Below are 16491 nucleotides of genomic sequence, written 5' to 3'. Positions count from 1 at the left end.
TATGAAAACGAATATTTGTATCCTTTTTCCAAATCAAACATAGCTATGCTAAAGAGCCAAAAATAGAGAAGTGATTAAGAAATGGAGAAGCTTATTATACTACTTATGATGGAAAAAGTAAGCAATTTTGGTGTATTGTTAGCAACAGATGTAAGAATATTTCCTTTATTCCTTTTTGTATTTCTCCAGCTACACTGTTTACTTTTTTTTAGTTCTTTATATTCTGATGATGATGCTATACATGTAGAATATGAAAATCTGATTGAGATTGGAGAGCTTGAGTTTTGGCCATTAGTGCCTGTTAAGACCATTGAATATTTAATAAGGAACAGGAAATCTGGAAAGGCACCAGGTATGCATGGAATTCCAATAGACCTGCTATAATCAAATCCAAAATGGTGAGTTGAGATATTGGCCCCATTATTCTCTATGATAAATAACTCAGGGTGTATCCCCGCATCTGGAAGAAAGCTCTGATGGTTCCTACTTTTAAGAGTAAAGAGAATAGACAGAATCCACAGAATTATTGTCAAGTTACCCTTCATCTGTCATTGGAAAATTATATGAAACCTATTGAAGTTTAAACTTGAAAGAATGGATACAAGAATAAGAATTCTTGAGGGAGGACCATGTCCAGTGTGGTGTAGAGGTTAAGAATGTTGGACTAGTATTTTGGAGACCCAGGTTGAAATACCATGGAAGCTCACTCTGTGGCAGAAACGGAAAGAAACTACGATTAGTTAGTGTTTGTTATGGTTACAGATTAGATTGTATCAAGGTACTGCTGAAATTAGGTGCAGTTTGGAAGGCCAGACCACAAACTCTATTCCTACCTCTCAAGGTGTTCAACAAGGTTCTCTCTTATCTCCCTATTTATTTAATTTGTATATTAATGATACTGTCAAAGCTGTTTCAGGACTCATTTATCGTTCACCCATTCTTAACCAACAAGATCTTACAGTTCTACTTTATGTGGACAATATGGCATTATTATCCTGTATGTTTGTAGGTTTGAAGTGTATGCTAGCCAGTTCAAAATAAAAATTCCGAGAATTTGAAAATAAACTTTAATCATAACTGTTAGTTAAACATTAAACTTAGAATAATATTTGAATATATTTTTTATAATAGAGAACTTTTAATTGTAAATCAATGTGATTTTTGAGCTTGCATCCTTTTTACAAGCTGGGCAATTCTGGGGCTAATACTAGTTGCTCAGAGCTACACGAATATCATCACTTGCTTCCAATCGATTTCTTGTCGTGTTCTTAATTATAAGCAAAGCAGAAAACCCTTGTTCGCATAATTAAGTTGTGGAGAAGAGCATAAGATATCGCAAGGCGAATCCCCGAACTGTAGGATATGAAATTGCTTTTTTACACCAGAACTCTTCAAGAGAAACTGATTCTAACGCATCCTTACAGTGCCTATCATTTTGGAATTCAATGAGCTCTTCCTGGATTTCTTCTGCAACCTCTTCAACAGCAATACCAAAAGGATTGCGAATCAGCTTTTGGGTATCTTTTGATTCTGTCTGGTTATATTCTGGGAAGTAACGGTGGAATTCATCGACCAGCATTTGCAGATGACTTCTGATGTTGTCTTGTATATTTGTGATGATCGTGTCATCTTTACTATCATCGACCAGTGCTTTTAATGTCACAAACGCAGAATAATTGTTTTTGCCTACCCATAATTGAAGTTTGCAAATAAAGGCACGTAGTTTATCTTCAAACATAAAAATGTTTCCCGCACCTGCTAAATTTATGTTTCCAGAACCTTGCAATTGTAAGTTTAGTTTATTCAAATGTGAGAAAATATCCACAAGATAAGCCAAATGCATCTGACTTTTCGAATCAGAAAACAGCTCTAGTAAATCTTTAATTTTCTTCTCGGCTAGAAACAGCTCAACCTCTTTTCTTAGTTCAAATAACCTTCCCAGCATATTGCCTTTCGATAGCCAACGAACTTTGGTGTGGAAAAGAAGAGTCTCATGATCGGAGTCCATTTCAGTGCACAGTTTTTTAAAAAGGCGTGTATTTAAGGTGCTGCTTTTAATAACATTGACCACTTTTATGGCCATTTCCCTGGTATTAACAAGGCTTTTAAGAAGAGTCTTGGAAGCTAACGCCTGACGATGTATGATACAATGAGTTGTTATTGCTGAAGGATTCTTCTGTTTTATTAATGTTGCTAGACCGGAGCGTGATCCTAACATGGCTGGAGCGCCATCCGTACAGAAGCCGGCGAGCTTTTCCCACATAATGCTATGTTTCTCAAAATACTCCGCTGTTATATTCATGACGTCGATACCTTTTGACGTCGTTTACAGTTTCCGCGAAATCAATAATTCCTCTTTAATAGTGTTGTTGTCGTCTAAAAAGCGGACAAATACGAGCAACTGACTGCAATTAGAAACGTATGTTGATTCATCACACTGCAAAGCAAAACATGGCAAATTTTTTATTTTCGAAACGAGCTGCTCCTCGATGTCATTTGACATAATTTCAATTCAAGCTTTTACTGTGTTGTTTGATAGAGGTATTTCTTGTATTTTCTTTTTGGCTTCCATCCCTAAAACCTCTTCGACAGCTATCATCAAACAAGGTTTGAGGAGTGGTTCTCCTATTGTGTGTGGTTGTGTGAGGCTCGCTTGCACCCTCCCCCGGCCTCCCCGCCCCCGCATGTTCCTTACTTGTCGCGTGCCGCTCCCACGAGTCACCACCGCACACCGCCGTGCTCTATGCCCGTGAGCCGCCGCCATGCCGCCCGCGTAAATATTAATTTATTATGGGTTTATAACTTTGTTTCGCGGACCCCTGGTTTAGTTCTCATGGACCCCTGGTTGGGAACCAGTGGTGTAGATGAAGGATTAATTATAAACGCAGAAAAAATCTAAAAGAGTTGTTTTTTCAAATCTTGGCCAAAGAAAAAGGAATGCAGAGCAGCAAATATTAATATAGAACAAGTGATTACATTTAGATATCTAGGAGTGCTATTCTCCCAGTATTTATCCTGGAGAGCCCAATTTCAATTTATTTGTCAAATATCGCCATACCTAAATGTTTTATCAGTTTTTTTCATGCAGTAGGAGGAAGGTACTATCCAGCAGCCATTTGGACCTTTTGGGGGAAAATTAACCAATACTTTATGGTACTGGAGTCTGTGTAGAAGGCATTTTAGAGGACATCAATACCTTTTTGCTAAAAGGTTTGAGAAAAGTAATCAGGCTGCCTAAATGTGTATCAGAATTTGCATTTCCTTCATTGGAATCATCAAGTTGATTGGATGCATTCAGACTAAGGAACAAGATTATATTTAATTACAGATCTAGGCTCCTCCTTAGACTATGAGAAGACTGAGTAACTGAAAAAGGCTGGTTGATCAAAGATTGGAACAGCCACACGTTACTTCTGCTTTTTTATTATCTGTGGAAAATGATGCAGTAGCATTGGCACAGGTTAAAAGACAGTTATTAAAGGTAGATTTTAGAAGTACAAATCTGCAAGCCAGAAGGGTGTGTTCTGTTTCCTGTAATGGATTAGAACTTCCAGTAACTGACTTCCGGTAACGAGCTGGTTCCAAGCAGTCGTCCCTAGGGAGAGCTCCCTAGGGAATCCAAGAAACGCTTTGAATTGGTGTGTTTTTAGCACACCAACCCGGCCCTAAACAGTGGACTGGGTCGCAGGAATTCCTCTGCAGCCCGAAGAAAGCGGTGTGACTCCCATACTCTCTGAGGGAACTTTTTAAATCCCTCGGAGGTGTGGATGTTTGTCCCCGCTGGCATCGAGAGGAGATTGCATCGCCGCAAGCGTTTTCTTTGGCATTAAGCTTGGACCTCCATTACCTATTACCATCTTATGAACTATTTTAAAGAAGAAAAACCTCACCCTTCGAAATCTAAATGAGTACTAAGAAATACTTTTGATCTTACCGGGAACAGAAAGACGGCCAGGCTGGTGGAAAAAACTGGGAATCCCCCACGACCCCCCCTTCATACAAGATTATTTCTGTAAAGATAGAACATTAGATAAAGTGGCACGGACTCTTATCAATTTGATCTGTGGGTAGACTAAACAAATTGCGCTTTGGATGGACATCACGAGCACCAATTGGATTTTGTGACGTTTGAGGGGAATGGAGGAATAAAACCCTCCCTCCCCTTGGTCACCTCACCTTTCCAGTCCTCCTGCTACGTCTTTTAAATTGTTGGGCCGGAAGACCTCTAGGAATACCATCGTACTGCAGCAAGCTTGTTGACAAATGGGAGAAGGGAAGTATTGAAACACGCACAACTGGATCTGACGCTCCCTCGTGCACCAAATAAAAGGTTTGTCATTGAAAACTACAAAACGGGGACGACGGACGGTCTGTGGCTGTACTGTTTCCGGCTAACTTCCTATTTCCGGTTCTTTGCCGACCGAGAGTGTCTGTAACAACTTGTTGGTACTTTCAAATTTTAAAAGTCATTTTTCACTTTTTTATTGAAGATTTCTGAAAAATGTTTCAGCAGTTTTGTTTATTATGAACTGTTATTTTACCCACATTTTGGAAACTTGGATTTTTAAGACCTGCCAAAACCGCCAAAAATAGAACAACAAGAACTTTTTGGATTACAAAACATCCCAATATTTTCTACTGGATGTACCCTTGCAAGTAATTATGGAAAAAATAATTTAAGACCTGCTGGTTCAGCAAAATGAGATATCTGCAAGACAACACAAACAGCTGTTACAACAACAGGAACAGATAATAAAACAGATGGCATGAATGATGAATATGATGAATACCTTTACCCAGTCAACTACCCAAATAATGAAGGAGGAAGACCTCACAGACCGGGTGCCTTTGGATGACAAGATACATGAAGCACAGGAGAATTCTGTAGAGGAACTGGGAACCTTTAAAAAGCAACGGGCAACAATCCAGCTGTTTGCAGGAGATTTCAATATGGACTTTGATACTTGTCCCTTTAACCTGCAAGATGACTTCTTCAATGTTTGCTTGGAGGACTTAAGGAGTAGGAAGATTGGAATTGACTGGATTCTCTTTTTTGAAGCTGGGATTGAACAGACTACAATCTGGATTATTATGAAGACCAATTGTTTGCAGAAGGGATTTTATTAACAGCCTCCAAAGGTGATCCCCGACGTTTACTGCTACTGGAGAAAAGAAGAAGATGCTGGAAATTCCGGGCAAAGAGATGAATTTAAAAGAGTTTGGTCCTTCTTGCTGATATGATTAAAGGAACTGGTTAAAAGGACTGGCTAATGGAAATATTATAATATTTGGTATAGAATTAGAAATATAAATATTTGAAATTAGATGAATGATTTATAGAAATTAATATGTTGGAAATGAAAGCTACGGTGAAATGGAAATTTAATAAAGTAATTAATTCTCAATGGAAGGAGGGAGGTGTAGGGGAAGTTAATATTTTTTATTTAATTTTTTTTGTGATATTGGTTCCTATTCGCTCTTATTTTATATTGAGTTTATCATTTGTTATTAATAGGACCATGTTGAGAATATTTTTGATTTAATCCCTTATACATTTTATTAATTTTATGTTGATCATTAATTTGAGGATGTCAGATAGAGTAAAAGTACATTAATTAAAATAGTAAAGGGATTAATCCCGTTAGCAATAGTTTTTACAATTCAATTTTAGACGGAAGAGGGTGAGGGGGAAGTCAATTTATGGTTAATTTTGAAATTTTAAGTGGTTTTTTTTAGTATTGTTAGTATTGGACATTGCTTTATATGTTAACATGTTAATTAAGAAAATAAAAAATATTATTATATAAAAAAAAAAAGACCTTCCAGTATATTTAAAATTGTTGACTATTCCCAGATACTGAATTGTTTATTTTATTTTTGGCTACCAGATTAGATCGCGTAAAATTACCTGAATTAAAAGGCTGATTTTCTGGAGTCCCTTTTTCAGAACATTGGTTCTTTTGTAACATGGAGGAGATAGGAACCTTGGCTCATGGGCAGTCCATTCCTGAGGAGGGGGATAAATCTGCAGCAACTGGAAGCGGCACAGCCATGCTGTCTCCTTAGAGGCTTCCCAGCCGCCGTGGGGGAAAAAAACTTTTTTTAAAATAAAAAAAGAGAAAAAGGGGGAAATTCCCCACTGCAACAGTGAGGCTGCACCACTGAAAAAGATTGCATGACCACACAGCAGTTCAAGGGGGCGTTCCTGGGGTGAAAGTGGTTAGGAAGCTAACACCAGCTCTGCCTCTTAGAACACCCCCCGATGCCGATGTAGCCTGCTGCTTCCATGATATAAGATCCTCTGCGATGGCAGCGGAGGCCTGCGCCACCCCAGGGCTCCCAGGCCCTGGCATGTGTGCTACCTGGGACAGTGTAAGTGCCCATTATTCCGGGTTAAACGGGCACTTACACCAGCGTGGGGTCATGCCGGCTCCTATGGAGCTTTGCCTCCCTCAGGAATGTGCTCTTAGTTTTTGAATGCCTTTTATTTAGAAAGAGATGGATAACCCCGTTTTTAGAGAAGTTTATGAGCATTGATCAAAGTTTTTCCTTTCTTCTTCAGGATAAGGACCTGAATATTACTAAGTCCTTGGCCTCTTGTCTTTTAGTAATTGAGCATAAAATAAAATTAAAAAAAAAACTTTTATAATTAGGGTGGGCTTAGAAGAGGAAAGGGAGATTAAAAAGATAGCGTGGTTAGGCTTAAGACTGTGGCCAATGTAGCTGTACCATTGAAGGCAGGAAATGAAATAAAAGCAACAGGATAAGACAACTAATAAGTAATGTGGTAGAACTAGACTTACCGAAATCTGAAACACATACTGTTGCTTATCCTGATGCTGAAAAAGGTAAGCATCAAGCTCATGTGCTGTTTAAATATAGCAGAAACCTATCTGGATTGCTTTTTCCCAGTAAAAAGTCAAGGCAGTGGTGGAGGACTGACTGCTGCACTTTGCTCTGTAAAAAGGGGGAAAAAAAGAGTTCAGTACCTGGTCCCAGCTGGTTGCTCTTATCTCTTTGGCAGCAAGAAAGGCTGCCATGGTGACTGTGGATTTAACAAGCAGTATGCTCAGATCTGCTCTTTACCCCCACTGCTGCCTTTTCTTGCTTCATATCTGTTTCCAGCGAGCAGGGCAAATACCGTAGATCATGTCCGTGGTTCCTATCTGATCCAGTTCCCTTGTTTTCTCTTTGCAGCTGAACAAGTGCTAGTTGATGTATACATGAAATTTACTGTAGGGAGTGCCTTTGTGTAGTAGTTAACACTTCATAAAGTATTTTACAATGGCATACTTGTGTACAAACCTTAAATAAATCCCACAGCAAATGGCTGTAGTCATATGATCTCAGTTAACAATGAGGATAGCTGCCAGGCAGTATATTCTACAAAGGTAGAAACCTTTGTGTTCATGGTTCCTGCAGGTTACCAGTATTGCATAGGATTCTTGTTGCATAAGTAATAAAGTAAAATATGCTAATAAAACCTAGTGGTTAAGGGGAAATACACAAGAAGAGCATCTGGAATAAGTCTGGTGCATCCTTTTTCTACTGTGACTTCATCTTGTTTCTTCTGTAGGGATGCTGCACAACAATAAAAGCTGATATGTCTTTATTAGATGAGCTCTTAAATCCCAGATGTGAATATGGACATATTCCAGTTCTATCCGCATTACTGCCATGTAGGCACAGTACTTCTGTGTGTAACTTCAAATGTTCCACAATACTCATTTCAAGAAAATGTAATTTCCCCTCCTTTATTGCACTGGATATACGGTGTATTCTCAAATATTGTGGTGTTCCATAAAAACTCTGTTAACAGAGAAAAAGTATAAAATATTAGTTTTTCATTTATTCTACCAAATTCTGGACATAAACATTGTATTGTTTATATTTGCATTAAACACAGTTCAGAGCCACTGTATTAATGAACAAGTATGCCATTATCTGTGCTTGCATACATAGCGAAGAAGAGAAAGAAGAAGATTTGGTTTTTATATGCCGACTTTCTCTACCACTTAAGGAAGAATCAAACCAGCTTACAATCACCTTCCCTTCCCCTCCCCACAACAGACACCCTGTGAGTTTGCTGGGGCTGAGCGAGCTCTAAGAGAACTGTAATTGGTAAATTAATATGGTAGTAATTAGTAATTTAGTGTTACGGCCATTGGCCAGCATAAAAGGAATGTTCAAAATTAATATGGTTGCCATGCCACACATTAGGAAACATAGGTTGCTTCTCTGGCAGTTATTTCCTGGCTAATGAGATTGCAGCTCCTAGCACCTTGGCTAGGTAGGGTCCTAGTTTTTCAGGCTGAAGAAATTGGCTGTTGTTAAAATATGAAATATTAAGATGCCAGAATTTTTATGCATTTTTTAAATTTACACTCAAAAGTGGATTATACAATGGAATATCAATGTAAATCAATGTAATCAGCATGATAATAAGTAATGTTGTCTGAACAAAAGCATGACATATTAAACATGGTATTTCATCAGTAGAAACACAGTGAATTTTATTGACCAATCTGTTGTGATGTAGCCCTATTTCCTTTACAAAAATGTCCTCCTGTTTTATGTAGTTTGCAAAATGTAAAGAGCATGGGAGCCTTCCTGACCTCCTCAAGCAGGCCATTCCACAAGGTGGGGGCTGCTATAGAGAAGTCACATGTATGGGAAGTTGTTGATCTTGCCCATTTGCAAGGTGGCACCTGCTGAAGACTCAGATGAGCAAATTTGTCATGGAGGGACAAGACGCAATCGTGCAGATATAAGGTTTAAGGCCATGAAGGGCTTTGTATGCAGTAGCCAATATGTTGAATTAAGCTTGATAGCTGATGGGCAGCCAAGGGAATGACTGGAGAATGGGTTTAATGTGTATAGTCCTGATAATAACTGAGCGGCAGCATTCTGCACTGACTGGAGGACTGCATAGCTAGGTGGAGTTAATTGGGGCATGTAATTTTCTTCCAGCCTCATCTCTGTTCTGAAAGCTAGGCCTATTTTTTTTCCTGTAGTAGCCTAGACAGGCATACAGTTTTGTGCTTCAGCAGTCTGGTATTGCACAATATTAACAAAGACCTGGAGGGAATAGGGGATCTTGCATCATCAACTTGCTGAATGCTATCAAGATTAGATCGGCAGTGAGCATTTTTGCCAAATACTGTCCTTCTTTGAACATACCCACCACCCTATCTGCCAGCTCCCAACTGCAGTGGAATAGTATGTGCCATATCCATCCTGTGACAGGAACAAATTGCCCCCTGAACCCTTAAGAAACCCACCAACACTTGGTATGCTACCATCCACAGAAAAACCATGAAGCAGTCCAGGGCTACAGTCTTGATGTGGTGGTTTGCATTGTCAAACAGGTGTTCTACACGTGGCTCAGTCCTGAGATTACAAGTAAGTGACTGGTGCCCCTCTCCCTCTGGCAAGGTGCTGGTCTCTTTAAACTGGCTAAAATGAACATAAAAGTGGGGATTTTTCAACCCAGAACAAACCAGGGAATCAAAGAGGTTAAAAAAGAAGAAAAACCTTGTATATAGAACTATCGAGGTCAATTCCAAAAAAGCTACAATCATATAGAATCACAGAGTCTTTAATCAAATTGTAAATATTTAAAATAATGCATAAAAATCCATCAAATTCAGTTACATATATAGATACCTTCCCGTAGTGTAAAAAATTAAACTTTTTTTTGTAAAATTACACTTATACACATGGGGATGTCACACTTTTACAAGCAACTTTCCTATGACCAGGTACAGTTATTAATAGCAAAATACATGCACACCAAACACATTTAGGCTGTGAGGCCTTCTTGAGTGGTCTAAGTTTGTACAATGCACAAAATACAATGTGTTTATTAAAATTACGACATGCCTGACCAAAGCACTGAACATCCAGATGTAAAAACATTTACATGGAATGGATATCTTTCTTTGTTATTGTAATTAATTAGTACCATTGGAGATAACTTTCCGGATGGTGGTTGTTAGCTGTCCAAATTTCTCTATAAAGCATTGCCCAATGGTGTGTATAGCCATGTATACAAAACCAAATGCAAGACTGTGTGGATGATTATTTTTTTTAGGTGCTAACTTACCACTTAGCTGGAGCTGACATATTACGTTCCTTGGATCCATTTGACTAGCAAATGGTTAGAATGTGTGGGTATATATTCTAAACTATTCTTTGAATCACCGATTATATGTGTGCAGCTTATACTCCTGTTTGGATTGGGGTACCTCTGCTGCTACTCCTGTGCCATTTTGGGTAACATCAGTATCTTCTGCTTACATGACCAGGGTGGATTATGTGATTACCTACCACACTGACTTTGCAGCCGTTAATGGGACTGAATGTTGCTTGTATGGTATGTAACCATATAATTCATTGTAACTAATTGAATGGAACATACAGAAGTTACAATGAGAAGAACAAAAGCAAGCAGAATGTTCCGACAACTATGTCACTCTTGGTAGTGTGTTAATGGACCCTCCAATGCTGCAGATCTTGGGCCAGTCACAGTTCTCTTAGAACTCTCTTAACCCACGCGAAGGCAGGCAATGGCAAACCACCTACTTGATAGCACTTCCCACCAATTCTGCAGTGCTTGTTACCATCCCACAGAAGAATGTGGCATATGAAAAAGTCTGTCTTTGGACTACTGGAAGCTCTTTAAAACTCTATCATCAGGAATGTGTTTTAGCTTTTGTTCTGGATGACTCCCATCAGGCCTGACTCAACTATTGGTATGCACTTAAGAAATTCTCGGTGTCTAGTTAGTTTTCCTATACCAGATCAGTTAACTCCTAGCGAGAGGTACACTCAGTAATGCTAAAGGTTCATTCTGCATATAGTACTTAAGTAAATACTATTAGAGAATCTCTGCTTTCATTCTATGCTTTTTATTAAAGCATAATTATTGTGTTCTTAATACAGACTAAATCCACAAAACATTAGACCATCCATCATTGTTACATAGATAATTAAAGGAGAGCGATTACATGAGCCCATAAAGATTTCTTACCCCAAAAGTCAGCAGGTCACAGGCAAGGAGGTCCTTCTGAGGAGAGCTCTCAATCAATACAACTTCCCCTATTTATGTGAGTCGCCTTGAGCCTGGCCTTGGCTGGGGAGATGGATTATAAATTTGATAGATAAATAAATGTCTTACTTGATAAGGGTGCATATTCTTGGCTTAGTTATTATCTTAGAGCTTCAAACACCATACATGGTTAAAATAACTTTAAATATATATATACAAAATGTTAGTTCATTCTCACTACTTTTTATCATAACAAAGTCTATTTAAAAATAATGATTACAAGTTTCTCATACATATTAATATCTTCTGGCTCTCAACCAATACTTCCATCTTTGGATCATATCTTCAGTGAAGTTGGACATTTTTGCTGTTCTCAGGCACTTATACCCTTAGGCCTCAACAATTGGTATCTATTGATAATGGGTTAGATGCTTCTAATCTACACAAGGCCATATAATTGCTGCCACTCTGTCTTCTTACTGCCTTCAAGTCTGCTCTATTCAGGGTCTCTTGATTCCCTTCTTGGAATGCTTCCTTGAGAGGCCAGGTTTGTCCTGATTATGTGTGCCATAATGTCCTCTATGATCCAGCAACTGTTCCCCTATCCCCTATATTTCTGACCATATCCATGACAGTGTGTTTTTTATCATTCAAAGAAAACTTGGTATCTGTCTTGATAGATATAATTTAGGGCTTCTTCCTATTTCAACTAAAAGAACTTGTGTGTTTGGAGTTTACTGCCAGGTTTTTACATGTCTCCAGAGAAAGTTTGTAGGAGCAGACAAACTTTGAATTATTCTCTGTACCATTTTGATGCATAAGCGTGAGTGTTTCCCTCTTAATAAACCTGGACTTAGTGAGTGTTGAGATTTCTACCCTCTTAAATTACTATTTTGAATGTAAAATTAATACTGTTTGCAATGACACAACAATCCTGCAACCTGATTTAATTTTTATTTGATTTTTCACGTCCTACTCTCTTTTGGTTGTCATATTTTGTGCTCACAGAATTAGCTGTTTAATTTTAATTTTGTTATGTTTATCACTTGAACAGCATTGCCGGCATGGGATTTGTGTAAGCAAAGAAATTGAAAGGGCTCCTGTAGATGGAGAATGGGGATCTTGGGGACCGTACAGTTCATGTACCAGAACGTGTGGAGGTGGCATCAAAAGTACAACCAGATTGTGTAATCGGCCTGAGTATGTGTTTGTTTTTTATTTGAAATATCTGTGCAATTTACAGTGTTTGAAAACACAATAAATAATCGTTTGCAGCAGCAAAGCAGATAACTTCAAATCCCGTACTGTTCCATTCACATATACCTATGGCTTTCAGGCCAGTTACTTGCCTGTAAAGGACTGCTAGTTGTCCTTGGTGAATAACAAGCTGCCTGACTTTGTTTCAGTCTCCTATCAAGCTGGAAGCAACTCAGCTGTCCCTCATGATTTGAAAGGCTGTTTTATACTTGTGCTTATGTTGATCCTTACAGATATGAATGTTTGTTTCTGAATGTTTAAAAATGTGGGCATATTTTGTATGCTGATCTGCCAAGTAAAATATAGATATTGTTTTTGAGCCCTCAGGCATATGGCCATACTTGGATATATATAAATAAAGAGATGCTTGAATTTTAAAGTTGCAGATTTGTATGGCATAGGGACAAATGAAACAGATGCTCTCAGCATTGTGTGTATTTATAATAACTTATGTGTTCCTGTAGTGTCTAGCTTTTCTGGATAAGGTTTATAAATTAGAGTTAGAATAATGCAGGTTGTAAAAATGGCTGTGGAATGGTAGAATTTTATGCTTACTCTCCATTCACTGTGTAGCAGTTTAAAGGACTATGCAATACGATGCATCTGTGACTACACTGAAGGAATTTATCTTCAACAAGCCAGTGAATTAGATCCTAAGGCTCCATCCCATTAATTCCTCAGATATAAGGAATATTCTGCTAGCTGTCAAGGTGCCTTCCATCAAAGGGACATAGATTTTCCATGGGAAGGTTTCTTGGGCCAGTGTAAGATTCCTTGGCCTCGAGGAAGATTCCATTTTCAGTGGAACTGAATCCTGGTTTATAACCTAATAATAAACTTGAAAAGCTTTGCTTTTCATAGAAATGTCTAAGTAACTGTTCTTAATATTTTAAAATGAAATTTTAATTAGGCCAAAACATGGAGGAAAATACTGTGTTGGTCGCAGGATGAAATTTCGATCATGTAGTATCAATTCATGTCCAAAAGGGAAACAAGAGTTTCGAGAGCAGCAGTGTTCTGAATTCGATGGCAAACATTTCAACATCAATGGACTAACATCTGCTGTTCGCTGGCTTCCGAAATATAGTGGCAGTAAGTAATTAGGAAATTACTTTCTTAATTACACATTAATTTGCATAAAGCTTCACAAATGATACATTTGGATTCCCCTTCCCTCAACAGTTTCTATGAAGGATCGCTGTAAGCTTTTTTGCCGTGTTTCTGGCACAACATCCTACTATCAGCTGAAAGACAGAGTTGTTGATGGTACTCCCTGCGGAACAGATACTTACGATATATGTGTTCAGGGTTTATGCAGGGTAAGTTCATTATAGTGAGTTTATGTAAAATAGCAGAAAGGCTGAAAACCTGTTGTCTGAACAGGTTGTCGAAGAAATATACGTATTGATTAAGTTCAGTTTGGAGTGTATTCTGATAACTATGTTGTTCATGTGATGACTACAGTTATCTCATGATAGCCAAGTCCTCAGAAGTATTTATCAGATGACATGGGTAAGAATAAAGACAGCAGCTCTAGGAAGAGAGAGCCCGTGGTATCATGAGAACCAACAGTTGGGTGATTGGGCATGCTTTGGTCCTCCTCCTGTTTGATCATTCCTGATCATTCATTTTGGTTACAGCTGTTGTTAGTACTGTGTCTGGACAATGTTTCCGTTGTCCAGAGTTTGTTCTATAGTTTGAAACTAAGGTCAGAGGCAGAGTTGCAAATTGTTGTCTGGGATAACTATGGTTACAGAAACATCAATGCAGATATTGTCGAAGGCTTTCACAGTCAGAGTTCATCGGTTCTTGTAGGTTATCCGGGCTGTGACCGTGGTCTTGGTATTTAGAAAATACCAAGAACCGATCAATGCAGATGTTACACAAACCATAAAAGTTTTAAAGATGCACCTGGATTTTCTTACTATAATTTTCTGTAAAGAGTAACACAGGCTAAGACTAACCATAGTTATCTCCAAATTAAGAAGGGAAGAAGGAATACATGCATGAGATTTGGGAAGAGAAGTGTGTGAGCCTTTTAAAAGGATGAAATAGATTTTATGATTTGGGGAAGGGGGCAGTGAAAAAGAGGCAAGAAGAAAATGTGTATGATTATAAACAAATATTAATATTTTCTTTTAGCAAGCTGGCTGTGATCATGTTTTAAACTCTAAGGTCAGAAGAGATAAGTGTGGAATCTGTGGTGGTGATAATTCATCATGTAGGACTCTTTCTGGTACTTTCAACAGTGCTCATTATGGTAAGCTTCTTTGTAACTTTATAACTGTTTTACAGTGTGTTCACAGTAATCTGAGTTGGAAAAATCCAGAGAGTGGCATGTAAGAAGGGAACATTGCTTGTACTGTTTGAGTAGATTAGGCATGGTCTAAAATAGGATACAGGATATATGCAGAACGATTATGATATCCATCCATATAGAGTTGCCCACCCATTCTGACACAACACCTGGAAGATCCTTGCAGTCTACCTTCAGTGTCTGCATCCCACTTTTATTTATTAATTATCTTAAATTTCTATCCCGCCCTCCCAAGCTGAATCCAGGCTCAGGGCAGGTAACAACATTAACCAGCCTATAGGTACAGTAATAACACATATTCATTAAAACAATGAAACCTGGCATGCACCTGAAATGTGTTTAAAAAAACCCTGCATGATATTCAGGAAGTTCATTGATGCTAACTTTTGGAGGGAACATTTGCATACAGCTCCCCACATTCTGATTGTCAGAGACAACCCCTTTCCTTCCTATTGAATACCTAAAATAAGACTAGCCTATTTTGAATGACGTGTCTAAACTCTGAATGACTTGCCCTCTTACAAGGGAAGTGTGAAAGACTGGGAAACCTTGTAGGTTTGGAATTAAGTATAAAAACTGTACTTTTAAGATGTGAATTTTTGTTCCCTCATTGCCGTCATTTCTCTCCTGTGCAGCTCATTCCTAAAGGGGGGTAGATCCGTGGTGGCCAGAAGCAACGGAGCCATGCCACCTCCTTGAGGCTTCCTGGCTACCACGGTGAAAAAAAAGGTATTAAAAATAAAAATACAGAAGGGGATGAGGTGGTGCATCCCCACCGCTGGTCAAGGGGGTGTTCCCGGGCTGAAAGGGCTTTGGAAGCTGCCTAAAGGCAGCTCCACCCCCGGGAACACCCTGGGAATGCCTCCCCCATGCCAGCATGACCATTCTCTTCTGGGATTTAGTTCAAGGACTGGCTACACTGGTAGTGGGAGCTGGCAGAGCTCCGTCGCTCCTGAACGCTGGCGTGTTTGCCCTCTGCCAGTATGTTTGCCACTTTATCCCGTGATAAAATGGCACCTATGCTAGCATGGGGTCATACCGATCCCTATGGAGATTCACACACACACACATGGATTATAGTTTCTGTGTGCTTAGCATAAACTTTTAAAACACAATACCAGCTTTGACTGACTCCTTTTGCTAAATTTTTGCTATGGTTGACTTCTATGGTTGACTATTTAACATAATCCTCCCCACATGTTGCTAACTATGCCAATGGCAAATGATTCAAAAAGACATCTCACATAAGGCTATCCCAGCATTATTAAATGTATGCAACCCATTGGGAATCCTATATTTACTCACGTGTGTTTAGCATTAATCTGATATGCATTGTCACTTGATACATCATTTTGTTTTCAACTTGATTGTGTAATATAGAACTGTTCAGGAGGGCATTTTATAAAGGGAATAGGGTTATAGTTGTAACTGTGTGTGAAAAATTCAGGCAGGCTTCCCCCCCTTTTTTTCTACCTCTCGTATTGCATTGTTTATTATATGGATTATACTGGTCTTTATTGCATTGTTAAGCTGCAGTACTGCAGTCCCAAGCTGTGCTCACGACCTGAGTTCGATCCCAATGGAAGTTGGTTTCAGGTAGTCCGCTCAAGGTTGATTCAGCCTTCCATCCTTCTGAGGTCGGTCAAATGAGTACCCAGCTTGCTGGGGGGTAAAGGGAAGATGACTGGGAAAGGCACTGGCAAACCACCCCATAAACAAAGTCTGCCTAGAAAACGTTGGGATGTGACGTCACCCCATGGGTCAGGAATGACCTGGTGCTTGCACAGGGGACCTTTACCTTTTATTTAATCTCCCTTAATTGTCAGGGACAAAGATGGGTAATTGAAGTAAATAAATAAATACATGT

At 38.9% G+C, this 16491-nt stretch overlaps 1 protein-coding gene across 1 annotated transcript in view; it reads left to right on the top strand.

Annotated features, from left to right (window-relative positions):
• Positions 1–16491, top strand: part of ADAMTS20 (ADAM metallopeptidase with thrombospondin type 1 motif 20) — a 98739-nt gene that overhangs the window by 47029 nt on the left and 35219 nt on the right. The window contains exons 12-15 of the mRNA XM_056846499.1: positions 12105–12250; positions 13218–13399; positions 13490–13626; positions 14450–14567. Coding sequence (XP_056702477.1) covers positions 12105–12250; positions 13218–13399; positions 13490–13626; positions 14450–14567 — 583 coding nt within the window. The remainder of the gene's footprint in view (positions 1–12104; positions 12251–13217; positions 13400–13489; positions 13627–14449; positions 14568–16491) is intronic.

This window comes from Euleptes europaea, chromosome 3, assembly GCF_029931775.1.
Source record: "Euleptes europaea isolate rEulEur1 chromosome 3, rEulEur1.hap1, whole genome shotgun sequence".
NCBI lineage: Eukaryota > Metazoa > Chordata > Lepidosauria > Squamata > Sphaerodactylidae > Euleptes > Euleptes europaea.
The sequence above is the reverse complement of the archived record's forward strand: the minus strand, read 5'-3'. Positions and strand labels throughout refer to the sequence as shown.